Source organism: Rana temporaria, chromosome 3 (assembly GCF_905171775.1).
Source record: "Rana temporaria chromosome 3, aRanTem1.1, whole genome shotgun sequence".
Lineage (NCBI taxonomy): Eukaryota > Metazoa > Chordata > Amphibia > Anura > Ranidae > Rana > Rana temporaria.
The window spans coordinates 267,703,672-267,730,238 of NC_053491.1; the positions used below are offsets into that span (position 1 = coordinate 267,703,672).

At 41.4% G+C, this 26,567-nt stretch overlaps 1 protein-coding gene across 2 annotated transcripts in view; it reads left to right on the plus strand.

The window, feature by feature from the left end:
- FNIP1 (folliculin interacting protein 1) overlaps positions 1 to 26,205 on the plus strand; it is a 160,643-nt gene extending 134,438 nt beyond the window's left edge. For both annotated transcript variants that reach the window (XM_040344656.1, XM_040344657.1), the window contains 6 exons: positions 3,461 to 3,630; positions 8,863 to 10,222; positions 14,200 to 14,368; positions 14,478 to 14,675; positions 19,154 to 19,269; positions 20,512 to 26,205. In XM_040344656.1, the coding sequence (XP_040200590.1) occupies positions 3,461 to 3,630; positions 8,863 to 10,222; positions 14,200 to 14,368; positions 14,478 to 14,675; positions 19,154 to 19,269; positions 20,512 to 20,590 (2,092 nt within the window). In that variant the 3' untranslated portion in view covers positions 20,591 to 26,205. The remainder of the gene's footprint in view (positions 1 to 3,460; positions 3,631 to 8,862; positions 10,223 to 14,199; positions 14,369 to 14,477; positions 14,676 to 19,153; positions 19,270 to 20,511) is intronic.
- The last annotated feature ends 362 nt before the right edge of the window (positions 26,206 to 26,567 follow it).

Consider the following 26,567-nt stretch of genomic DNA (forward strand, 5'->3'; position numbering starts at 1 on the left):
TGCGTGTCTCGTGGGCACAGTCACAAGGTCGCGAGCGCGACCCACGGCTGTGCATATTAAAAAGGACGTACCTGTACGCTAATATGCGCAACCATGCCATTCTGCCGACGTACATTGGCGTGCGGCAAGTGGTCAAACTACCCTGTCGGATTGTAGCCGATAGATTAGCTCAGCAGGCTACAGACTGCAGCACTGATCAATGTTTACTGACAGCAGGAAAGTTCAGCAAGAGTTTTTCTGCTGGTTGAATGACTAATGTATGGGCAGCTTCCAGTAAGTACTACTAAAAAGTCATGAATTGGGTCTCATGCACACCGGGTATAAAACATGTTGCTTATTCAAGTTATTGGCATTTGTTTTTTAGTCTGTAGAAGCAATGTTGGCCTATGTATACATGCACATTTGGGCATTGAGTCATCTTTGTAGATGAGCGTTTTAAAGGCTGATAAAAAAGGAGCTTTCAGACAGAAAAAACACCCAATGCTCCCAACGCCATTTCAAGTGCCAGTTCACCCTCAGTGTTTAGCTACAGTTGATTAATTGTCTTATTTCTTATGAGGTAAAGAGTGAGGGTACAAAATATAAAGCGTTTTCATTATTACGGTTTGGTAGTTATTTTTAGACATGGGAGGAGCTCCAGCTCTAAAGGTTTTCCCAGTATGCCACGTGGTAAATAGCTAAAGTCCAGAGTATTTTAATCTACACTGTGACCTGCATGACAACCCCAGTCTAAACAGCCAAATAGTGCTGGGGGAAAAGAGTGGCTGTTTTTAAAATGTATCTATTGCAAAGAGCACTTATGTGCACCAAATCATTATAGCAAAGAAGATGTCAGCATTCAGCAGTGCATTGTATTCCTACTGTGAAGAGTAGATTTTATGATTGATTGCAGCACTTGCTGTGTTGCCGTTTGTCTTATTTCAACTATTATATATACTTCACGGGATGTTTACCTTTTACAAATTCCTTGCATTGCAAATAAGGTAAGCTTAAGACTCCCAGTGGTACAACGGTGGTCAGGGCTCAGAAGATATTACTACTGCTCTTTTAGTGCCTGTTCACACCATATGCAGTTCAGAGCGTTTATTTCTGCATCAAAAATGCATGGAAAGTAGGTTATATGGTTTTCAATGGCGTAGTTCACACCAATGCTTGTAGTTCCAGTGCATTCCAGTTCCAGAAAAAAAAGTAGAACATGTTGCATTTTTCCTGCACTGGACTATACCGGAACGCTGTAAATTGCATCAAAAAAGCACTTGAGCACACTTTTTGAGGTTAAGAAAAGAGGTGAAAATGCATTGGACTGCATCAAAAATGCACCAAAAATGTGTCGGAGACACACATAGAGGAAAGCATTTGGATCGCATGCGGACTGCGTTTCTATGGTGTGAACTAGCCCTTACTAGATTTTGTAATTCACGCAATAGAATTAAAATATGAAATGGGATATGCAGCTAAAATATGGCATTCTATCCCTATGTGCCTTTGGCCAAATGTATAATGTTTTCCGAGATCTGAAAGTTTTAGTTGGTTATACAAATACAAAGTTACAACTGGGAAATTTAAGGGTATCTACACCCAATATTTTTTTTTAAGGTTTGGATAGAATGGGGAAAGGTTAGAACCCTGTAAGGTTTTATCCTCCCTTTTCTGTTCTGGGCACAACCTTTAGTGCCAGTTCACACAGGGGCGACTTGTCAGGCGACTTAGCTGCCTGACAAGTCATGCTCTGTTTTGTACTATGGAACCGTTCTAATAGGAGCGACTCAAGTCGCTCCGACTTAGAAAAAGGTTCCTGTACTACTTTGGGGTGAGGTGCATTGACTTCAATACAGAAGTCGTTTTGCAAGTCTCCTCTGAAGTCGTGTGCAGATCGCCTTGCAGAGTTGAGTGGCAAGTCGTGCTGCCCCAGTGTGAATGGCACTTACAGGACGAGAACAATAAACAATAACGGATGACAAAAGCTGAAATGGGTTTACTTCCTGCTAGAGAGAGATTTCTTTCCCTAACTTTTCTCCCAGATGGGAAGTGAAAGAATCTCTTTTGCTGAGCTTCTGAATGCAGTATTGCCTGTCTGATCCTTACCCACTCTAAAACTAAAAACAATTATGTTTTCAGTATATAGATGAAGTTAAAAATAAATCTGGCTATGTTTACACAGTGATACTTTTTTTTCAGCGCCATTTGTTTGTCAGGCATCCAGGATTTAAGTGGGTATAATAAGTAGTCTATCAATCAAGCTTGCTTATTTTTGCTACTAAATCCTGTATACTCTTTTAGACCAAGCATATTATCTTCCAGTGTAGAGGCAGGGCAGGCTAGATAACCATGTGACACTAGGAGAGATTGTGTGCCAAGTGTCAGTTCCATAGTCGCATCCCTCTCTCTGTGTCTCTGTCTCACACATGGTTTCTTTTTATAAATTAATGAGTGCTGGTAATTAGGAACACTATTAGCAAAAAATTGCAAGTGCACAACATGGTTGTTTTTACATTTGTGCATTTTTTTTTTTTACCACATCTACTTTTATTCTTTGAATATAAATCTGTTTGTAGGCAGTTCTGACTATTTGCTGGCAATCAAACTTCAGCCTACCCCCTCTTCCTTTCTATTGGTTGTCTAAATCGCAAAAAGGTGGCAGTTTGCTGATTCAGCGGACTTTGCCTGCCAGCACAGCTCATCTTCAATGACGACGTTTTTGGTGGAATGCATTTTTTTTTTGTTTATGGACTTTTCTGTTTCTTTAATTGGATTAGATCTGTCACTCTGCCACCAAAAGAGGCAGTTAAAGCATAATAAAAACGTTTGTAACAATTGATATAAGTCAGTGTTTTCTTCTGCTGAATGGCAATTAATTCTTCTATAGATGGTTAGATCCGCTGAAGTGGTGGTCATATTTATCATTAGTTTGCTCTCCACATGTCGTGTATTCCCCTGCTCCTCTACAGTAGTTAGCATAGCAATTTCAGATCATAATCCTGTTCTTAGCACCACTAAATGAAAGCCCTGGGGTTTTTGTTCTTCAAATATTAACTCATTGTGCACAGATTGCATTACTAAATACAGTTGGCAAACTCAGAAATGGCTGTTTTTATCCTTTAGGGGAAACAAATGGGTTCACACTGTATGGTAAGCCATAATCAAACACCTATTAAAATCTGTATATACTTTTAAGCGATTGTAACACAAACAAAAGCGTAGGCTGTACATCTGGATTGTCAGAGTAGTGGAGGATTTGGTCAAGGAACTATTAAAATTCCAGCTATATATAAAAAAAAAAAAGGCAGGTATTTGATTTTGATTTATACTGAGCACAGGGCTATTCATTTAAAACCTTTGCGTATAAGTGTGTGTGCGCGCAGTCCCAAGTTTGATATCTTTAACTTTTTCATATTTTTAATTGGTAATCAGGGGAAAAAATTGGTTTGAAAATGTTTGTGACCTTTTCCTTATTTTTCAGGTTCCTTCCAGCACTCCTTACAGCTCTCCTCACCAATCATCTTGCCTGGGTACCAACAGTCATGCCCAATGGGCAGCCACCAATTAAAATCTTCCTAGAAAAGCACTCATCACAAAGTGTGAATATGTTGGCAAAGACCCACCCATACAACCCTCTTTGGGCACAGCTAGGTAAGTCCTGAACAGGTATTTCTGCTTCTCACGTGTAACTCTCCTGCATCCAGTGACAAGATCTTCAGCCCCTCTGAATAATCAGGCACTACTGCAAAATTCACCATGACATCTAAACTAGAACATAAAAAAAATATGAAATGTTACCTCTGATAGTATTGTACAGAAAATAAAGTTTGTGTACAGTATCTCACATAAGTGTGTACACCCCTCACATTTTTGTAAATATTTTATTATATCATGTGACAACACTAAAGAAATTATACTTTGCTACAATGTAAAGTAGTGAGTGTACAGCTTGTATAACAGTGCAAATTTGCTGTCCCCTCAAAATAACTCAACACACAGCCATGGACTTTTAATGCTCATATGTATTACCCAGACCACCCCCTTTTTATGTCAGTAGCCCCTTTCAGAATGTGCCATATTATCCAATTGTTTGTATATTAATGTCTAAACCGCTGGCAACAAAAGTGAGTACACCCCTAAGTGAAAATGTCCAAATTGGCCATTTTCTCTCACTTGTGTCATATGACTTGTTAGTGTCACAAGGTCTCAGGTGTGAATGGGGAGCAGGTGTGTTAAATTTGGTGTTATCGCTCTTACGCTCTAATGCTGGTCACTGGAAGTTAAACATGGCACCTCATGGCAAAGAACTCCCTAAAGGATCTGAAAAAAAAAAATGTTGCCCTACATAAAGATGGCCTAGGCTATACGAAGATTGCCAAGACTCTGAAACTGAGCTGCAGCACAGTGGCCAAGACCATACAGCGGTTTAACAGGACAGGTTCTACTCAGAACAGGCCTTGCCATGGTCGACCAAAGAAGTTGAGTGCGCATGCACTCTATTTGGGAAATAGACGTATGAGTGCTGCCAGCATTGCTTCAGAGGTTGAAGAGGTGGGGCCGGTCAGCCTGACGGTGCTCAGATCATACGCTGCATCAAATTGGTCTGCATTGCTGTTATCCCAGAAGGAAGATGCACAAGAAAGCCCACTAACAGTTTGCTGAAGACAAGCAGACTAAGGACATGGATTACTGGAACCATGTCCTGTGGTCTGATGAGACCAAGATAAACTGGTTTGGTTCAGATGGTGTTAAGCGTGTCAGGTGAGGAATGCAAAGACAAGTTTGTCTTGCCTACAGTCAAGCATGGTGGTGGAAGTCTCATGGTCTGGGGCTGCATGAGTGATGCCGGTGCAGGGGAGCTACAGTTCATTGAGGGAACCCGAAATGCCTACATGTACTGTGACATACTAAAGCAGAGCATGATCATCCCCCCCCCCCCCCCCCCCCTTTGGACACTGGGCTGCAGGGCAGTATCTTAACATGATATCATCCCCAAACACACCTCCAAGACGACCACTGCCTTGCTAAAGAAGCTGAGGGTAAAGGTGATGGAGTGGCCAAGCATGTCTTCAGAACTAAACCATATTGAGCATCTGTGGGGCATCCTCAAACGGAAGGTGGATGAGCGCAAGGTCTCTAACGTCCACAAGCTTGGTGATGCCGTTATGGAGGAGTGGAAGAGGACTCCAGTGGCACCTTGTGAAGCTCTGGTGATCTCATGCCCACGAGGGTTAAAGCAGCTGGAAAAAAATTGGTAGCCACACAACATTTTTGGGCATTTTCACTTAGGTGTGTACTCACTTTTGTTGCCAGCGGTTTACACAGTAATGGCTGTGGTTTAGACTGTTATACAAGCTGTACACTCACTACTTTACATTGTAGCAATGTGTCATTTCTTTAGTGTTGTCACATGAAAGGATATAATATATTTACTAAAATGTGAGGGGTGTACTTCTGTGAGATAGTGTGTGTATATATTTATTTATTTGACTGGTTTTCACTCGTTTTGCATTTGGCTAGGGTCAGTGCCACTACTGGTAGCATGAGGCGATACCTGTACCCTATGAAGGTTGCACAGGCAGTCCAACTCAAGGATGGCACATCAACATGTGCCATTGCCAGACGGGTCTCGAGCACGGAGGAGATTTCAGGAGACAGGCAGTTACTCTAGGAGAGCTGGACAGAGCCGTAGAAGGTCCTTAACCACTTCAGTTCTGGAAGGTTTTACCCCCTTAATGACCAGAGCATTTTTTTTTTGTTTTTTTTTGTTCACTTTCTGCTATAATACATATCCCCCCAAAAATATATTTTTAAAAAATATGAATTTATTCATTAGTTTAGGCTGATATATATTCTTCTACATATTTTTGGTAAAAAAAAAATCTCAATAGACATATATTGATTGGTTTGCGCAAAAGTTATCGCGTCTACAAACGACGGGATTGATTAAGGGACTTTTATTTATTTTTTTATTTATTTTTTACTGGTAATGGCAGTGATCTGCAAATTTTTAGCGGGGCTGCGACATTGTGGCGGACAAATCTAGCTCCAAATTACACTTGTGTACCAGTAACATTATTACAATGATCGGTGCTAAAAAAATTCTCTGTTCTGCCTTTCCTTGCTACGATTGCGGGCCGCCACAGGATATAGAGTCCCCTTGCATGCTCCTGCGGCACGTATGCGCCCGCTATTCTGCTTTCACAGTCTGTGCAGGAAAGCCATTCTGCCGACTATATCAGCGCGAGCAGGTCGGCAAGTGGTTAACCCATTGACAGGACCGATATCTGCTGCTTTGTGCAAGGCCGAACAGAATGAGCACTGCCAGAGCCCTACAAATATAGCGCCAGCAGGCCACTAGTGTGAATACCTGACCAATCAGAAACAGACTTTGTGAGGGTGGCCTGAGGGTCAGACGTCCTCTAGTGGACCTTGTGCTCACTGCCCAGCTCTGTGAAGCTCGATTTGGCATTTGCCATTGAACACCAGAATTGGCAGGTCTGCCACTGGTGACCTGTTTTTTTCACGAATTAGAGCAGGTTCACCCTGAGCACATCTGACATACGTGGAAGGGTCTGGAGCCGTGGAGAATGTTGTGCTACCTGTAACATTGTTTAGCATGACCGGTTTGGTGGCTCATTTGTGGAGGGACGCACAGACCTCTACAGGCTGGACAATGGCACCCTGACTGCCATTAGGTATCGGGATGAAATCCTTGGACCCATTGTCAGACCCTACACTAGTGCAGTGGGTCCTGGGTTTCTCCTGGTGCGCGACCTCATGTTGCGAGAGTATGCAGCCAGTTTCTGGAGGATGAAGGAACTGATACCACTTAATGGCTTATACGCTCGCCTGACCTAAATTCAATAAAACACCTCTGGGACATTATGTTTCGGTTCATCCGCTGCCGCCAGGTTGCACCTCAGTCAGTTCAGGAGCTCAGTGATGCTCTGGTCCAGATCTGGGAGGAAATACCCCAGGACACCATCCGTCTTGGGAGCATGCCCCAATGTTAGGCATAAATACAAGGACATGGGGGGCCATACAAACTACTGAGTACCATTTTTGAGTTGCTGCAATGAAATTGACTAGCTTGCTGCACTTTTTCACTTTTGTTTTCAGGTTCCTTTTAATTTGGCCCTCTGTAGGTTGATCATTTTTATTTCCAGCAAACTATGTGGCATCCTTTCATTCCTAACACATTACCCAGTCCATATCAGTATAGATATCCAGCATGATTTGTTTTTAAAGTGTTCCTTTTAATTTGTTTTGAGCGGTGTGTGTGTGTGTGTGTGTGTGTGTGTGTATGTATGTATGTATGTATGTATGTATGTATGTATGTATGTATGTGTATATATATATATATATATATATATATATATATATATATATATATATATATTTTTACAAGGGAGTTGCAGCACAGTGAGTATACACTTAGAACCAGATGGATATATATATATATATATATATATATATATATATATATATATATATATATATATATATATATAAATGAGAGAGATTTAAAATATAAAATAGCAACTTACAAGCTCAAATGCATTACAGCAAAGAGATTAGATTTCTGAGAGCAACTAAGAGCTGAAGATTGTACTGTCGGTTTAGGAGCTTTGTTGGGTGTGGCATGGTTGTATTGATTTTGTGAGCTATGCTGCCATCTATGGTTGTTTTTGAATATGGCAGAAAAGAAAAATCGGTAAATCGTTATTAAACTACTTATTTTTTTTAAAGTATATCCATTTCCATGTATTACCTTCCAAAAATGTATCCTTATAAGTACTAGCCTATAGTAAAAGTAGGGTGTATAATTGAGTTGTATTCCTGTGGCATAATTACAAATCATAAAAAATCATAAAGACCTGCAGTGCTATCAGATGAGGAACCTACTTGACCTATTGCTGGCTTGTTTCTTACAGCCTATGTTTGAGCAGCGTCTCTATCCCAAAGTGGTTGATTCATCCTATCTTGGTTAGTGTATGTATTATAGAAAAGTATTTCCTTTTCCATTTAAAATGCAAGAAAAAAACAACTCAACACAGAGTGAGAAGTTTGAAATCAGAGGGGCGGGGGGCTCGAGTGCACAAAGAACATGTGTGTACAGAATGGCATACAGAGCGCTAGTAGTATTTATTGCGCAGTCCTGAATGCAGAGGAGTATATAATGTACAGAATGGTGTGAGGTGTGTCAAGAGCAGTCCAAAACTGCTTCCTTATATTTGTGTTAGTTTATTCGATAGAAAACTATCAAATGTGCATGTCCCCACTGCAGACTTGTGGCTTTCAGTTGGCAAGTCATGGTGCTGTTCTGCAAAAATCCACAAGTGAGACGGGGTAAGAAAACTCACTTTTTTAGATGTAATATATCTATTGGGTTGTGCTCAGTAGTAATGGACATTTTGTAGTATTTTAGTCTGACGTTTTCTACATATAATATCTGCTCTTTATAGAGCAATGGAAAGAATTTATCATAAATGTGATAGTTGGTCCCCAAATGCAATCTCCCAATGCGCTGTTCATTAAATTTTGTTTAGTAAATAGAACTTTTTTTCTTAGAAAATTAAAGAATATAATTTTTTAGTTTTTGCTTATGCCAATATGTCACCAGTGCGCTTACCTCCTCTAACAAATTAAAGAAACACAGGCAATGATTATATGGTAGCAGTAGTTACACAGTGCTTTGATTTGCATTGTGTCCGCTCGCTTTTTGCACCAACCCTCCAAAAATGTTAAGAATATAAAATCACCAACTACGCACCCAAGAGGGCCTTTAGTTGGAAAGCAATTTAATAAACATAGGCCAGACCTATACTTTGCATGATATTTCTTTTAGAGTAATACAATATATCTGTTTTCTTTATGTAGGAGATTTATATGGAGCTATTGGGTCACCAGTGCGATTAGCAAGAACAGTTGTCATTGGGAAAAGGCAAGATCTTGTGCAAAGGCTACTTTATTTCCTCACCTACTTTATAAGGTGTTCAGAACTTCAAGAGACCCACCTCCTGGAGAATGGAGAGGATGAAGCCATCGTTATGCCTGGTACAGTGATCACTACAATGCTGCAGAAGGGTGAAGTGGAGGAGTCTGACTATGTGCTCATTACAATGCACAAGAATAAGGGTTGCCTGATAAACAATGATTCAAATGAAACCAGGACTTCTGAAAATAAATGTTGCTGCTGCCAGTGCCCCATTACTGACCAGCAGGAATCGCAAGAGGAAAAGGAGGTCCCTCCAAGGTCAGTGAAAGAGTCATTGGAAGCAGATACCAATGGAAGCCAAGAAGTTGTTGGTTATACTGAAGTCTACAAAGACAAATCAAGGACTTGCCTGGAAACAAAAATAGAGACTGTCATTAACATTCGGGCAGCCCCACTAGAGAAATGCTCCTTGCCGGTTGGATGCCTAGAGCCATCGGTTCAAGTGGTGGAAAATGAGAACTTGCATGAGGAAGGTCTAGCAGTAAAAGGTATGAGAACTAATGAAATCTGCATAGAGAAGAAACCTCCAGATAAGATCCCAACTGCAGCAATGCCTTGCGGTGCTGGTCAGCTTCTTAACAAGGTGAAGTTTCAGATTGGCGATTCTATGTCCCCAGACTCTGATATAGAAATAAAAAGCCAAAATGTAGTGGATCAAATCCAGAAGCACCATCTGAAACCGGTGCAGGAACAGAGGACACGTATTTCTGATTCTATCAGTGTAGCAACGCAGAGTGCCGAGGACCAAAAAAGTAGTATGCCGAGTGAGAAGCTTTCCAGGGTGGCAAGCAAGCTTCAAAACTGGAATCCTTTTCATCAAGAGAACATTAGCATGTTTGATGAGTACTTTCCAGAAGATGGTTCTATTGAGGCAAAAATCATTGATGATATTCCACAGGCAAAACAAAAGAATACAGGGTGCACACAAAGACTGTGTGAAACGGATAAAGCACCTAGTAATGTAAACACTTCTGTTCTTCCAAATTTATGCAAAAACTGTTGTGTTGAACAGGACCAAAGAGACAAAGTCTCTGTATCTGTCCCCCATGGGGATAAAGAGAAATCTGAGAATAAGGTTGTGGTGGGCACTGACTGGGACATTCCGAGGAACGAGAGTTCAGATAGTGCCCTTGGTGACAGTGAGAGTGAGGACACAGGTCACGAGCTTCATGCACCAAGTATTAACTACTACGGGGCGGAACAAGTAGACTGGATTGAAGAAGAGGAGATTGCTTTCCCAGGGTATGTACATAAGCACCTAACATTCATGTAGTTTCTTTTTTTTTTTTTATCTCCTTGGCTAATGCAGATACAGTATATATGAGATATAACCTGTGAAATAGTTTCTTTTGAGTGTACATTATTTCCATTTTTTTTAATGCCCATTTTTATATAAAACGTTTTAAGCTTCACATGTACAAACAATAAATATAGTAAAAACAGATATACTATTACTTCATTGTTCTATACCTTAAGTGGCTCATCCGTGAGCAGTTTTTCAAATGTATGTACAAACATTTCGTAGGAAAATTCTCTGTACGTTTTGACTTGACTAATGTACTTCGAAAATGCTTACACTGTTATTACCACATACACTGCTAGAAATTTGTTGGGGGGGAAAAAAATCTATCCCACTCCTTCAAATTTTCTCAGCACTGTGGTTCAAAATGAGCAACGTTTTGACCAAACTAATGATTAGAAAATCGAATGAGTGTTATTGAAACAGAAAAAATTCAATGAAATTCTACTAGTGTATGACCAGCTTTAGCCTTTGGATCCTTTTTATGCCACACAGTGAAGGAACAGATTTTGCTATTGCAGATATGTACATTTTTTTCATGTACAGGCATACCCCACTTTTAAGTACACAATGGGACCAGAGCATGTATGTAAAACGAAAATGTACTTAAAGTAAAAACAATACCATTTTTCACTTCTAGGGTGTAGTGGGGGATCAGGGGGCTGTAGTTGAGGTCTCAGAAGCTGTAGTGGGGGTGTCGGGGGCACACTGGAACAAGGCAGGCTATGCTCTCTGAGCTTCAGCTCCTTCTATTGTGGCTGCAAAATGTCTGTACAGTACTTGTGAGGCCCTTTACATACTCTCGCGGGTATGTCCTCGCGAGTGTATGTAAAGTGAGTGTACTTAAAGCGGGGTATGCCTGTATACTACCCTTTTGAAGCTTATAATAGGTCAGCTCTTGTTTTGTGAGCATGGCAACAATGACAGATTAAAGTAACTGATAATGGTTCAGAGTATTTTCATTGGTCAGATACAGTGGCAGCTGGTGAAGTTTTAGGATAGGGGGGCGCAAGACTCCACATTTGGCCCCTCCCACTTATCATAAGCCACACCCATGATAGAATCCACCCACTCCGTCCCCTGTATTTCACTTGCTTCCACTTAGTGTCAGGAGTATACAGCGCAGCATCACAACACAGAGTATATAGCCCCAGCATCACAAATCATGGTATATAACGCAGCCTTAAAGATCGGCGCAAACAAACTAAAAAATTACACTGTTAGTAATTACTAGAGATTGCGGACATACTGCACAAGATTACCAGAGACTGTGGACATACTGCATGAGATTACCAGATACTGTGACATACTGCACAAGATTACCAGAGACTGCCGACATACTGCACGAGATTACCAGACACTGCCGACATACTGCACGAGATTACCAGAGACTGCCGACATACTGCATGAGATTACCAGAGACTGCCGACATACTGCACGAGATTACCAGAGACTGCCGACATACTGCACGAGATTACCAGAGACTGCCGACATACTGCACGAGATTACCAGAGACTGCCGACATACTGCACGAGATTACCAGAGACTGCCGACATACTGCACGAGATTACCAGAGACTGCCGACATACTGCACGAGATTACCAGAGACTGCCGACATACTGCACAAGATTACCAGAGACTGCCGACATACTGCACGAGATTACCGTGAGACTGCCGACATACTGCACGAGATTACCGTGAGACTGCCGACATACTGCACGAGATACTGTGCGACTGCCGACATACTGCACGAGATACTGTGCGACTGCCGACATACTGCACGAGATACTGTGCGACTGCCGACATACTGCACGAGATACTGTGCGACTGCCGACATACTGCACGAGATACTGTGCGACTGCCGACATACTGCACGAGATACTGTGCGACTGCCGACATACTGCACGAGATACTGTGCGACTGCCGACATACTGCACGAGATACTGTGCGACTGCCGACATACTGCACGAGATACTGTGCGACTGCCCACATACTGCACAAGATACTGTGCGACTAGTCCCTGTACTACTTTCGTCCGACTTTGATGGGACTTGAGGCAGAGACCTCAAGATTACACAGACATTGCTTCAAATCATGGCAAAATAACGTGACTTTCAAGTCGCACAAGTGTGAAAGGAGCCTTAACGATTGGATTTTACTACCATGGGTACTTCGCCCACGGTAGTAAAATCTGATCATTATTCCTGCACATGTGCTGTAAAGACTACGGACAAATTGTCAGTGCTTGGGGGGAGGATGGGATCTGTGTCAGTGCTGGGGGGGAGGATGGGATCTGTGTCAGTGCCGGGGGGGGGAGGATTGGGTCAGTGCTGGGGGGCGAGTCCCTTAATATTAGCAGCCCCCCCCCCTTAGAGACCCCATTAGCTGAGTGATTTCTTAGGTTTCTTATGCCACCTCAGACGGAGTTGCTGCAGCCTGAATGGAGTGAATGCACTCTCTCTCTCTCCAGCAGCACGGTGAGAGAGAGAGAGTGCATTCACTCCATTCAGAGGTGGACGCTGATGCTCCAGAGCTGAGGGGGGGGGTGCTGCTGGTGAGAGAGAGAGTGCATTCACTCCATTCAGAGGTGGAAGCTGATGCTCCGGAGCTGATGGGTGGGTGCTGGTGAGAGAGAGAGAGTGCATTCACTCCACTCAGAGGTGGACGCTGATGTTCCGGAGCTGAGGGGGGGGGGGGGTGCTGCTGGTGTGAGAGAGAAAGAGTGCATTCACTCCATTCAGAGGTGGACGCTGATGCTCCGGAGCTGAGGGGGGGGGGTGCTGCTGGTGAGAGAGAGAGAGTGCATTCACTCCATTCAGAGGTGGACGCTGATGCTCCGGAGCTGAGTGAGGCGGCGGGACTCGGAGTGAACTGCTGGCCGAGTGGGGGGGGGGCCGCTGCTGACGCTGGGGGTGGCGAGGCTGGCTGGCTGACTGGCAGTGCTAGCGGCTGCGGGGCTCAGTGGTGAGGCGGGGCTGGCACTGGCAGACAATTGTGTATGCGGGGGATGGAGCCGGTCATAACACTTACCTTCTGGTTGGCGCTGCTCCTCCATGACGCCCCCACACGCGCAGAATACCGGAAGTGATATACTGGCAGTGGCACTGACCTCTCCTCCGGTCTGCGCTGCGCCAATCCCATGACGGCTAGTGGGCATGCTAGCAAATCACAGGACAGTGGGAGTGTGTGCGGGCGCACATCTTGCGCCCTGCACATGCCCTAAACACGGGCAAATCGGCTTCCCATAGACCGCCGCATGTCCGGCGCCTGATCACACTTAAAGTGACATTTTTTTTTTCAATTTATTTATTTATTTTTTACAGCTTGGGGGGGCGACGCCCGAGCGCCCCCTATGGACGGGCCGCCACTGGTCAGATAGTTTCTATGCTTTTCATTAAGGGCAATTTTAATGCAAATAATCGGATCAAGATAACATGCAAGCACCCCTGCCATAATAAAGTGACACTAAATATCCTTATATTTCTGCCTCTTTGTAAAGTCAAGCTCAAGAACATCCCCCCCCCCCCCCTACTCCCATTTGCTTGGAATGAGCAGTGGACGTTAGTTGCGGTAATTTACACTGCTCTATTCATACTGCACATACTGATTACACACCTACATACAGTGGCAGCATGGAGAACAAATATAGCCTGTCCTGTAACAGAAAGTAGGATCAGAGATGTGAAAAAAAGGGAAAGAAACAGTAGAAGGTACTTTTTTTTTTTTTTTTTTTTTTACTAAGAAAACCTACATACTTCAATATTTTTTTTTTTTAAACCAGAGTTTAGTGTTACCATAAGATATTAACTAATACATATATATATATATATATATATATATATATATATATATATATATAATCTCTCTTACACAGAAAAATATTTCTAAGTACGTTTCCCGTATGTTAATCTTCATTTAGGTCAAAGCTGGTGGAAGTCAATTGTGTGAAGCCTAATATTGCTAACTTTGGAAGATCCTTACTAGCAGGCTACTGTGCATCTTACGTACCAGACTTTGTTCTGCAAGGAATAGCAAGTGAGGAGAAGTTGAGGCAGTGCCTAATGTCAGATCTTTCACATGCTGTACAGGTATGTAGGCATAGCATATGTCAAATACAGTAAACATTATTACTCATGATTTACGTCTTTTAAATGTCATTTACTTACCGATGTGTTTTGTTCTCTCATTATTGTGTAGCATCCAGTTTTGGATGAGCCCATTGCGGAGGCTGTCTGCATTATCGCAGACGTAGACAAGTGGTCTGTACAAGTTGCTAGTAGCCAGAGAAGGACAACAGACAATAAGCTAGGCAAGGAAGTGCTGGTATCCAGCCTGGTCTCCGGCCTGCTTCATTCCACCCTCCAACTTTACAAACACAATCTGTCAGCAAATTTTGTAAGTAAACTTTCCTTCATCTTTTGTATTTTGCTTGTATAAAATTAAATAATGTTAGAAATTTATATTTTCTTTTTCTTTGGTCTCAAAGCTGCGCCCCCAATCGCCACCCACCATTATATCTTGACGTGTGTCCTGGAAAAAAGTATATTTTAACAGTAAAGGACAGAATAACAGCAAAAAAAATCCAGAAAAATACATTTCAAATAAGTTCTGTATTGATTTGCTTTCAGGCCATAAAAGTTCAACTTTGGTCTCATCTGACCAGAGCACCTTCTTCCACATGTTTGTCCCTCACATGGCTTCTCGCAAACTACAAATGAGACTTTTATTGTCTTTCAGCAATGGCTTTCTTCTTGCCACTCTTGCATAAAGGCCGGATTTGTGATGTGCATGACTAATAGTTGTCTTGTGGATAGATTCTCCTACCTGAGCTGTGGATCGCTGCAGCTCCTCCAGAGATATCATGGGCCTCTTGGCTGCTTCTCTGATTAACAAGCTCCTTGCCCTGCCTGTTGGTTTAGGTCAACGTTTCTCAACCAGTGTGCCGCGGCACACTGGTGTGCCGTGAGGAGTCCCCAGGTGTGCCGCGGCAAAATGACCCCAAATATTGTAACATTACTGCTGGGCATTTGTCTTTACAGCGGTGCCGGTCCGCTGTGTAAAACTCCCTTCCCGGCACTCGGGAAGCTGTGCTGGCTGTGCGGGCCTCCCGACCGCGTCTTGCCAACCGAATACGTCATCGGTTGCTATGGGAGGGTCGGACGCACGCACTGCTTCTGTGACGTGAGAGCCGTGGGTACCGTCCTGAACTCTGCCTGGCGCGCTTTTCCCTGAGGGGGAAGAAGAAAGAGTAGAGCCACCGTGACCAACACTGCTCCCCTGCCCGCAGACATGGCCACCCGCTCAGAGAGGGAAAAGGCCCTGAAGCTGAATGAGCAGCACCAGGCCATCCTGTCTCGTATGCTGAGGGAGGAGGACAACAAGTACTGCGCTGACTGCGAGGCCAAGGGTAAGGTGGTGAGGGAGGGCTCTACTATGAATAACCAGCTGTCACAGTCACTGCCACCCCACATCCTCCATTCATGGCTACAGCACTCTGGATCTGATTGGTTGTTGTGCAGCTCTGACAGTTCTTCTTTCAGTGTATGTGTGCATGTGTACACATGTCTGTTAGTGTGTGTGTGACAAAAGTAGTTCTGATGGTACAGGAATAAGGGGGTCAGATTAAAAGTAACATACATACAGACAGATGCGCATGCACACAAACAGACACACGTACAAACACACACACTGTGCAAGGACTGCTGCTCCACTGAAAAGCAATTTGTGTTCAAATCGCTTTACAGGGGCATTTGTCAGCCAGTAAAGAGGCATATCTTGCCTCCTTACCACCTGTTTTAAGCCCGTAAATGCAATGCACACAGTTTGCGGGGTAGTTGCAGTGCAGCCCCAATCACCCTGGGTATACCTCCAGCTGCAGCCACAGCATGTTTACACCCCCAGCTGTTGCCTCTGCAGCTAAAGGGGCAAAAGTTGGGGGTGGTAAAAACAGCTCAACCATGTGGTTTTACTGCCCCTCCAGCCTGACATGTGAACAAGCTCTTGGTTCTGTGTGGAATGCGTGCTGCGTGTAGGGCAGCCCATTCAATTCCCTACCCGCAGTAATGCGGGGAAAGAAGTCCCTGACCCTTTTTTTAAATTGTGCCACAACAAAAGCAACCCATGTTTGCCAATGGATGGTGCACCATTAAGAATTAATGGCACCCCTAAATAGCAGAGCATTTGTCTGTGTGTCAAGAACGAGCGCGATTTTGCGCGTGTTCCGCAACACACAGCGACGTGAACCATATCTTGGACAGGGGTGCCTCAAGACTGAAAATATTTTTCAAGGGCGCCCCGACTGGAAAAAGGTTGAGAAACACTGGTTTAGGTGGATGGCCGTGTCGTGGTAGGTTTGCAGTTGTAGCATACTCTTTCCATTTTCACTTGATGGATTGAACAGCGCTCCATGAGATGTTCAAAGCTTGGGATATTTTTTTTATAACCTAACCCTGCTTTAAACTTCTCCACAACTTTACCTGTCCTGTCTGGTGTGTTCCTTGGTCTTCGTGATGCTGTTCACCAAGGTTCTCCAACAAACCTATGAGGGCTTCACAGAACAGCTGAATTTATACTGAGATTAAATTACACACAGGTGGACTCTATTTACTAATTAGGTGACTTCTGAAGGCAATTGGTTCCACTAGGTTTTAGTTAAAGGTATCAGAGTAAAGGGGTCTGAATACAAACGCACGCTACACTTTTCAGATATTTGTGAAAAAAAATTGAAAACCATTTATCATTTCTCTTCCGCTTCATAATTATGTCCCACTTTGTGCTTTTCTATCACATAAAATACCAATAAAATACATTTACGTTTTTGGTAATAACATGACAAAATGTGGAAAATTTCAAGGGGTATGAATACTTTTCAAAGCACTGTAACTAGCTGAGATTAAAAGCGCTGCCTTTAAGAGCGTGCTCCTAGTCTCAGCTCATTACCTGTACAGAAGACTGTGAGCCAGAAATCTTGCTGATTGATAGGGGATCAGATGCTTATTTCACTCCTTAAAATACAAATCAATTTATAACTTTTTTGAAATGCGTTTCTGTCTCTCACTGTTAAAATAAACCTACAATTAAAATTATAGACTGATTGTTTCTTTGTCAGTTGGCACACGTACAAAATAATACATATATAATTTTTTCCTACCTTTTTAATTTGTGTATGACGAAAGATTAGAGATATGCGCTTTCCTTTAACTTTTTCCAACACAGGATTCATGCAACCCTAGATATTTTTCCTAGAATATAACTGACAAAGCCTCCTATCTAATAATACCTTGCAACATAGATCATAAAGCGAACAAGAAGTGACATCACGGATGGCATTATGGATCTTTCCCTGTAAATAAAAAGCATTGTGGTCCTATGAAACATTTTTTTGAATGCTTTGTAGTCACCAGCCCTGTAGCTGATTGATTTTGATTGCAATTTTTTCACACTATGATTAACTCACATTTGATACATTTTAATATAGCTCACAAACTTAGAGGATTTAGAGCTAAAGAATCTACATTTCTCTATATAGAAATTACATTTTTTAATTGCTATTTAGGCCTTCCATAGATCTAATGCTACCTTAATGGCTAAGGTTACCTTTAAGGAAAAATTAATAAATGCACATATTTTTGTAGGAAAAAATGTGCATTTATTATTTTTTCTGAAAGGCCGTTAAAGGCATTGCACCTGCGATTAGTGGATCTTGAGTGCATTGTTGGGTACCTGCAGGCACTTCCTCCAGCTCTTCGCCAGTATCTTCATATGGGCTTTCAGTTCGAAAACTGGAGGACATGTTAATGGACTGTGAGTGCAATAATCTGCACACTCTTAGATCATTCAGAACTACTTCTGTGGTGGTTATATATTCCTAGCAAAGCAGTAAAATGCCATAAAAACAGGCCAACCCTGACCCTTTTTAGATGTGTGTAATGTGAAGTAATTTCAAAAGATTCTGAAATATCACCACTCTAAAGTCTGTTTTTAGTCAGTTATTGGCAGCTTAGAAAACTGCTGTGCGTTTACATTTGAGGGCTTGACAGCCTACCGGGATTTTCTTGTAAAATAAGTGGGGGGAAAAAAACTATGTTGAGAATTCAGAGGGTTGCATTTTTCCACAACACTTGTAGCTGTGGGGGTGAATGAGCATATGTTTCCTGCAGGGGTAGGCAACCTTGGCCCTCCAGCTGTGGTGAAACTACAAATACCGTCATGTCTCTGCCTCTAGGAGTCATGCCTATGATTGTTAGGGTCTTGCAATGTCTCATGGGACTTGTCGTTTCAAAACAGCTGGAGGGCCGAGGTTGCCTACCCCTGGTTTACTGTTTATTTATAAATCAATTAGTGTGCATAGCCTGGGCAGAGGTTTATGCTAAAGAGTTTCATTTTACTTAATTGGGATGTTGGTTTCCTTTAAATGTCAGTGTTTTTTTTCTGGCTACAGATTTCTGCAAAGCAGGAACAAAGATTGTCTCTGGACAGCCGCACACCGAACAAATTATAGCCTTTATTGAAAAAAGGACAGCACTACAAGTCACAGCAACGTAAAATAAAACCCAACTGCTTTGTTCCTGCTTTGCCTGCACCTGAGTTGTCTGCAATGGTGGATGTTTGTCTGGGTTCCCACCTGGAGCGGATATTCCCTTTCCCCTACAGATTTCTGCAGTCATATGATGTCACAAATATCCAAGTATTCTGCTCTTGATAAAACAATGATTTACTAATATTCTTCCTGAAAACTTATGATTGAAACAGGATAAAGTATACAAGATTACCTCCCCAAGTCTGCCTTTACCCTCCCAACTGATAAGCCCTGTGATTATCATGTGTAATAGCGCTTTGGTCAAAAATATTTACAGTGGTTTGTTTTTCTCTAGTGTATCATGCACCTGGAGGACAGGCTACAGGAGCTGTACTTCAAGAGTCGAATGTTGTCTGAATACCTAAAAGGACAAACAAGAGTCCACGTAAAGGAGCTAAGCATGGTGCTAGGGTAAGATTGCCTAGAGCTTTTCTCATTCATCAACTGAAAAGCAATGCTTAAAGTGGTTGTAAACCCATTTTTATAACTATGCTACAGGTAAGCCTATATTAAGGCTTACCTGTAGCTACCCTGGATCGTGCAGGTTTAGGAGATTATCCCCTTGTGTCTGCATGTGCTGTAGTGATTGGCGCATACTCACTGAAGCAATGGCACGTCATGCCGTTGCTTCAGTTAAATGTGCCGTTACCAGCGGTTCCCGCGCACATGCGTGGGAGTGATCTCATCTCGGCTCCGGTCAATTACAGCGTCGAAGCCGTAATACCTGGATGTAAGCTCCGGGAGAGACGTCCACGGCCGGAGGGGGTTGAGGACGGCTGCGGGGGCTTCGATCTAAGGTAAGTAATACATAATGAGCTAGTATGCTATGCATACTGGCTCATTATGCCTTTGTCTTGCAGGTTTTTTTTTTTTCTTTTCTTTAATTTTTTTTTTCTTTTAAGGGTTTACAACCACTTTAACAGTTAAGTCCCATTCACAGTTGGGTGATTGGGAATCGTGGGTGGAATCATCACGAATGGCACCCCAAACGTCATGTGTATAAAAACTCCCCTGACTCTGGGCCAAAGTTTGATCCCTGAGCTTCTTTGGAGTGACTGACCCTGATCGGTCATTACAAATGTGTCCACCCCACCCTTTTCACTATCGCCAGCCACCCTGAAATGTGCCGTTCTGTGACAATTATTCCGACTCAGTCTGTGCTGCAGACCAGGTCCCCTGCTGTGTGCCTTCTGATGCCCACTGCTCACCCTCTCTTTCATGTGCCTCCCCCAACTCCCCTGAGGCTTTCCTCCCGCCCCTCTCTTTTCTATGATCCTCACTGCTCTGACTTTCCTCCTGCTCTTTTCTGTGCTATGATCCCCACTGCTCTTACTTCATCTCTCATCCTTGCAGCTCTCCCCCTGCTTTTCTGTGCCTTCCTATACAGCTCTCTGCCCTCTATCAGTGAACCTCTCTGTGTGCTACTGATCTGCCTGTCCTCTGCCTTCTAGGGCTCCAATCCCCAAGATCTCTCCCTGCCTATATTGGCCTCTAAGCAGAAACAGTTTATGGACCATTAAATGCAATTTTTACCAGAAAGATCCTCTCTAGATATCTGTATTTTATTATGCCTATATACACAAGCCCTTAAATTTGAGATGGAGCTTGGAGGGTCAGATTTCTCTTTAGTGATTTGTGTCTGTTTCTTTGCAGAATTGAATCAAGTGATCTTCCCTTGCTTGCCGCTGTTGCCAGCACCCACTCTCCATATGTTGCTCAGATCCTTCTGTAATGGAAGATGCATTAGATGGACTGAATTGCCAGAAGTACAAAAAAGACTGTAGTTTATTCAGAATCTGGTAACAATGACTGATCTGGCTTTGTGATCTGTCAAATCCTGAAGATAATCACAGATGAGGAGAAGGTTCACTCCTGTATGTGTGAGAGTCATACTGCTAAAAGTATTGAAGACTGTTGAACAGAAATCTCAAAAAGAAAAATGTACTCATTTTCAGAGTAACACGATTTTGAGTTCTTTTTACAGCAACATTTCAGACTCCTGTTCCAAATTTTGAAGATGGAGACTTTTTTTTTTTTTGAGGGGATAATTTTTGATTATATTGTAAATAGACTAAGAGGAATTGAACAAATGTTGAGGATGACTTTAAATGTTTGCTTTATACTAACAAAACATCTAAAATCACTAATTCTGTCAGGTGACTTCTATGAGAGCAGTGCTTTTTTACCTGTATTTTTTGTACCCATTGGCATTGTATACTACATTTCATATCAAACCCTTTGAAATGTCACATTTTATAAACCTACAAGTTACTGTTCAGTGACTTCAATGAACTGTGCTGGACTTTAGGAAGGCATTAAAAGAGCAAAAATAGTGTACTGAAGCCAATCAGAGGTGTGCTCCCTCGCCACTTCCTCCTGTGGCATCCAAAAGCAAGTGTGGGAAGTCCCACTCTCTTAGCCAGGGCTCCAGTTGTTTGGTGGGGCATGTGTATATAAGCCCAGGGGTAAGCTGTCTGCAGACAGTCACCCTGAATGGTAAAAGACCAGTGCCTCTTTAATGTTGAAGTGCCCATGTCCTTACACACAATACAGCCAGCCATTTGTTATTGTGTATCACTTTTCACTTAGACTGAAATTCCTGAAATAATTTGCAGACCCTACAAAATGACAGCCATGCTTTTTGTGGACAGCAGCAACATTTTAATGAAATTTAATTTAGCATGTTGTACTACCTCATATTAGTGTGCCAATCTCTCGCAAAAATACAGGAAAGTTATGGAACACAATTATCAATGCATAAACTCAATAGTTCATCCACTGTTCCTGTCTCCCCATTTTTACATATATGTTGACTTTAGGGGTCTTTCTATTTTACCGATGTTACTCTAGAGGGACCTCACCATGTAAATCCTTCTGCAGTTTTTGAACTTTTTAGGGACTTTTTTGTTTCCGGAATTCACATATTTTCTCATATTTTAAATATGCACAGATTATTTCATAGAGTGCTACTGAAATATTTCTGAGCGTTCCCAATTTTTACAAGTCTGCACAATTCCTGCACGTTAAAAACTAAAATATCTTCCAAGTGAACTATAGTTGGTAAGAGAACATTTCCCTGCTTTGCAGGTATGTCACATTGGTGTTTGAAAGGATGCCTATGGCTACTAAAAAAAATAAAGTCAGCAGCTACAAATACTGTAGCTGCTGACTTTTAGTATATGAACACTTACCTGTCCAGGAAGCCCGTAATGTGTGCTCCCCAGCCGATTTTTCGGATCTGCTGTCTGGTGCTGCCGCTGCCTTCACCACTAAGGGAAACGGGCGGTGAAGCCTTTCAGCTTCATAGCTGGTTCCCTACTGTGCAAAGCGTGGAGGAAGGAGGGCGAACCTCCAAAGGGATGGCACCACAGCACCTTCTCCTGGAGGTAGGGAAGGATGCCTGTCAAAAACGGGTACCCTTTCCCCCCTCCCCCATGAAAGGTGCCAAATGTTGCTGCAGAGGGGGGAGGAAGCAGATAAGCGGAGGTTCCACTTTTGATTGGAACTCTGCTTTTAACCCTACTTTTTACAAAAATGTTAAATGTGTTAAAGCAAACCTATTGTCAGATTAGTACAGGGGATGCAATTGCTGATGTCTAGAAAATGCTAGCTGACTGACTTTATTACTTTCTGGTAAAAAAAAAATATGCACATCAGGAAAGTTTGAAATCCGCATACTTGCCTCAGGTGAGTGACGCAATAATGAAGCAAGAAGGTCAGCATGGCAAGCAAGCAACCTGCATTTTTTGACAGATTGGATCCTCAATGTCTGTTATAACCTTTCTCCCTAAGATCTAGCTCTCCCAATACTTTCTTTAGCAGCAATGAAGAATTTGAGCTCCTGTTTACTTTTAGAATTCTTTGTTAATTTTCTCTTTTTATATCGAAATACCTTTTCTCTGTGCACAACTGATCATCATTTAAACCTCTAAATCATTAAAAGTGGATGTAAACCCGATTCATGAAATCTGAGCTAGGCACATATATCTGCAGTGTTTTGTTATCTCTCCATGTCCCAAAGCTGTCTCCTGCTCCGTTCTCAGCCTGATAACTCCTGACAAATTCTCCGACACATATGATAAAAGCATCCAGAGTTCTGTGTTGGGGAGGATGCTATAAATTAGTAGTGTGCCGAAAGATTCAACAAACAGGGCTGAAAGTCTCTGCCTATGAGGAGAGGGGGTGTGTGCCTTTCCTCCAATCAGCTGTCTTGACTGTATGCCCAGGCTTCACTGCAGTGCTAACCAGGAAAAGAAAATCTACTAGCACGATGTGCAAACATTATATAAAGATGAAGACAGCAGATATACATGTAAAACTTATATAGGGAGCTTTTTCATCCCTCTGTATCATCTGGTTGTTCACTTTACTGAGTTTATGTGAGGGTTTTCATCCACTTTGATGTTAATTACGAGATCTATTGGAAATTAAATGCATCTAAATGATATCCATCAGAATATGTCACCGCTTCAACTTGACTGAAGCATAATGCAGAGTAATGTATTTCAGACCCTGGCTAATTCTAATTTGTGATATTTGAACATGGCTAACACACAGAGGTTGGAGACCACCTCACTAAAGAAATCCCCCTTTTCATGTACTACACGTGGCCTTCAGTAAAAATCTTGCTCCCATAATGAGTTCCACTTACTAAACTGGGACATTGGTTTAATTTCTGCTCCTTTATGCTGGGGCTTGAGTGCACTATATAAGATTTCTACATATAGACCTGCTCCAAGGAAAGGATCTATGCAATAATACTGTTTATAATTCCCCAGTGCTAGTATTGCAATATCCTTTCCTCTGTTTTATTTATAGACAGTCATATAATATATGCACAAGTGTACGTGCTGCTGCACGCATGAAAGCAGTATGACCTATATTTGTAAACATTTTTACCGTACTTCTTGAATTTCAACATAATCATCATAATACCCTATTTAACTTTCTTTTTTTATTTCTGTTGTAGCTACATTTGTGAAAAGCAAACCATTTTTAGAATGTGAACCACGCATTGCAATAGAGGTTAACATAGTGTATTTCTTATTTTTGTGAATAAGAATTTGATTGCCCTTTAAATTTCTAATTTGTCCAGATTAGGGTTAGTTTGGTTGCTCCTGTTTTGAGTATATTGCAGACTATGCTTTGTATTTAGTGAGCCTTTATTTTTCAAACATTTAAATTACCTTGGTTATATATTAAATGTGCATTGCTCATAATTGGGATATTAATTTTTATTACCATTATGGAAGTTTTTGCTCTTTTTTTATTATAACGTATATAGATTTATAAAAAGAAAAAAAATCAAAATTCTACTAACCAATATGTTGGTTTTGTCAAGTGAGCTATGAAATGGAATGCCAGTCTGTAAGAGATGATCTGAAGAGTGATGACATTACCTATGGCATAACATATTTAGAGACCTAAAACCTTCTGTACAAGTAATTGAGCATAGGGGTGTGTGGGTATATATCCAAATTAAAAACATTGAGGGCAGATAGCTGGATACCAAGCGCCCCCCGAGTTACAAACATGTGACTTACAAATGATTCATACTTGCAAACGGTGGGAGACAACAGGAAGTGAGAGAAAATTTACTCCTGTAGGAGTTATCGGAAAAGGTGTATCTACTGAAGCTTTATCACTAATCATTCTTTCCACAACAACCCAAATTTTTTAAAATCATATTGTCACAGGGAACAAAAGTGAGTTAATCTTCTGAACAGGGGCACAGACCGCAAAACCAACTTTTACAGGGGTGTTATAACCCTTCCCTATGCTATCCAAAAAACGTAAAAAAAATAAATGTGTCTGTAGTTAAACGTAATAAAAAATGTACCAACTTGCATACAAATTCAACTTACAAACCTATGTAACCTATCTTATTTGTAACCTGGAGACTGCCGGTATGTCTATTAGATCATCAAATTTAGCTGATCAGTCCAGAAAATAGAGCAGTAAAATTTAGGTTGATGAAGAAAATATATTTTTTTCAAAGCTGCATTTGCAAAGATTAGCTCCGTGGGCATCGCCAGCTGTTAATACCCAATGAGTCTTGGATTTTCCATAAATGCTCCTTCTCTGTTGTGACATCCATGATGTGCTTCATGTTTGGAGCTCAACGTACTTAAGAGCCTAAGAAACCAGCCAGAGGTAAAGTTTATCACTAGTTTTTCGCTGCTATTTTTGTTCTTGTGAAATGTGATCACTTTTTCTCCTATGTTTTATAATTGGATGCCCAATTTTTAATTAATTTGATGGAGGCAAAAAATTGACAAATGACAGATGTATTTGTTTACTTGGATGACATTTGTCCAAACTGTGTATTGCTACTTTATCTGCCTTGCAGTTAAATGCCTTATTTTGATGTTAAATCGCAACTCCAAGCAATAGGCTAAATATGTAAGTGAAATCCATATATTGAATATCTGCAAATTAATTTCAATTTCTGTGTATCCAGTCACGAGAGTTTCAAAAAAAATAAAGTATGATCTTTATTTTATGTGAAATACTGTGACCCATAATAACCTCTCCAGGAGGTTTGGAAAAGCGATCAGCTGTGTTATGTACAAGCAGGGCAGACATTAGGATCCTCTCCAAGACACAAGTAGATGGGCTTGTCACAACCCCCTTTAAATATACATTTTTGATGAAGTGCTTGCATAACTGCACATGAAATTGGTGCACATTTGCAGAACAGTTTTAATGCCTATTCTGAATACCAGCAAAAAAAGTAATGTGTACAGTAAATGCATATTTCACCTGTAATGAGATGGTGGTACTTTATTACCATATATGATCACCTTATAAAAATAATTCATATTGCTTTTTAATTGAAGCATCTAGGAAATTCATGTGCTCACCATTTTTTTAAAAAAAACCCTCACACAACAAAAAATAAAATAAACAAACTGTATATATTTAATGCTTTTGAAGCTGCCACAAATAACATAATTTGTGCACTGAAGTGTTCTCAATACAAAGAAACAATGTACCTTTTATCCTTCCCTTGTACTTAAATATGTTTTCTACAATTTTCCCTGCTGTTGACCAAAATTTTGGCAATGAAATCTTTTAATTCACGTCTTAACTCCCTGGCAGCAAACATCAGCTCATCCTATGTATGTCTGCGTGTGTGTGTGAGTAATATATGCGCTCTTAGGGATTGCTGTAAAACAGTGGTGGTGTTTATTTCCTTGCTTAAATTATTTAGAACCATGTGTATAATGTGTACAGAGCAGTCTTCCTGTTTTTTTTGTAAATATTTTCAATAATATGCATTGTATCATATTAACTGTACCCAATTTTGTGGGCAACTTTTGTGCAATAAATTTGGTCTTGTCAATATCTGTGTTGTCTTATATCTTTTTTTAAACCAAAGCTTACCATAATAAAAACTCAAGATAATTCGTTTTTGTCACAATCTGGTACAAATTACTGGAAACTTTCCACTTTTCAATAAGGGGCTCCTGTAATTGTTTCTAAATTTTCATGGAAGGAATTTCCATTCCTATAGGTGTGAATACCGTACTTTTACATCCCCTTCCAGTCCAGGTAATTTTTCATATTTTTCATACTTTCATACAATTCATGTGTCATGTAGCACACTGTACCCAAATAAATTGTGTGTTTTTTTTTTTTTTTTTTTAATATAGAGCTTTTGGTGGCATTCGGTCACCACTGTTTTTTCTTTCTTCCCCCGTATAAAG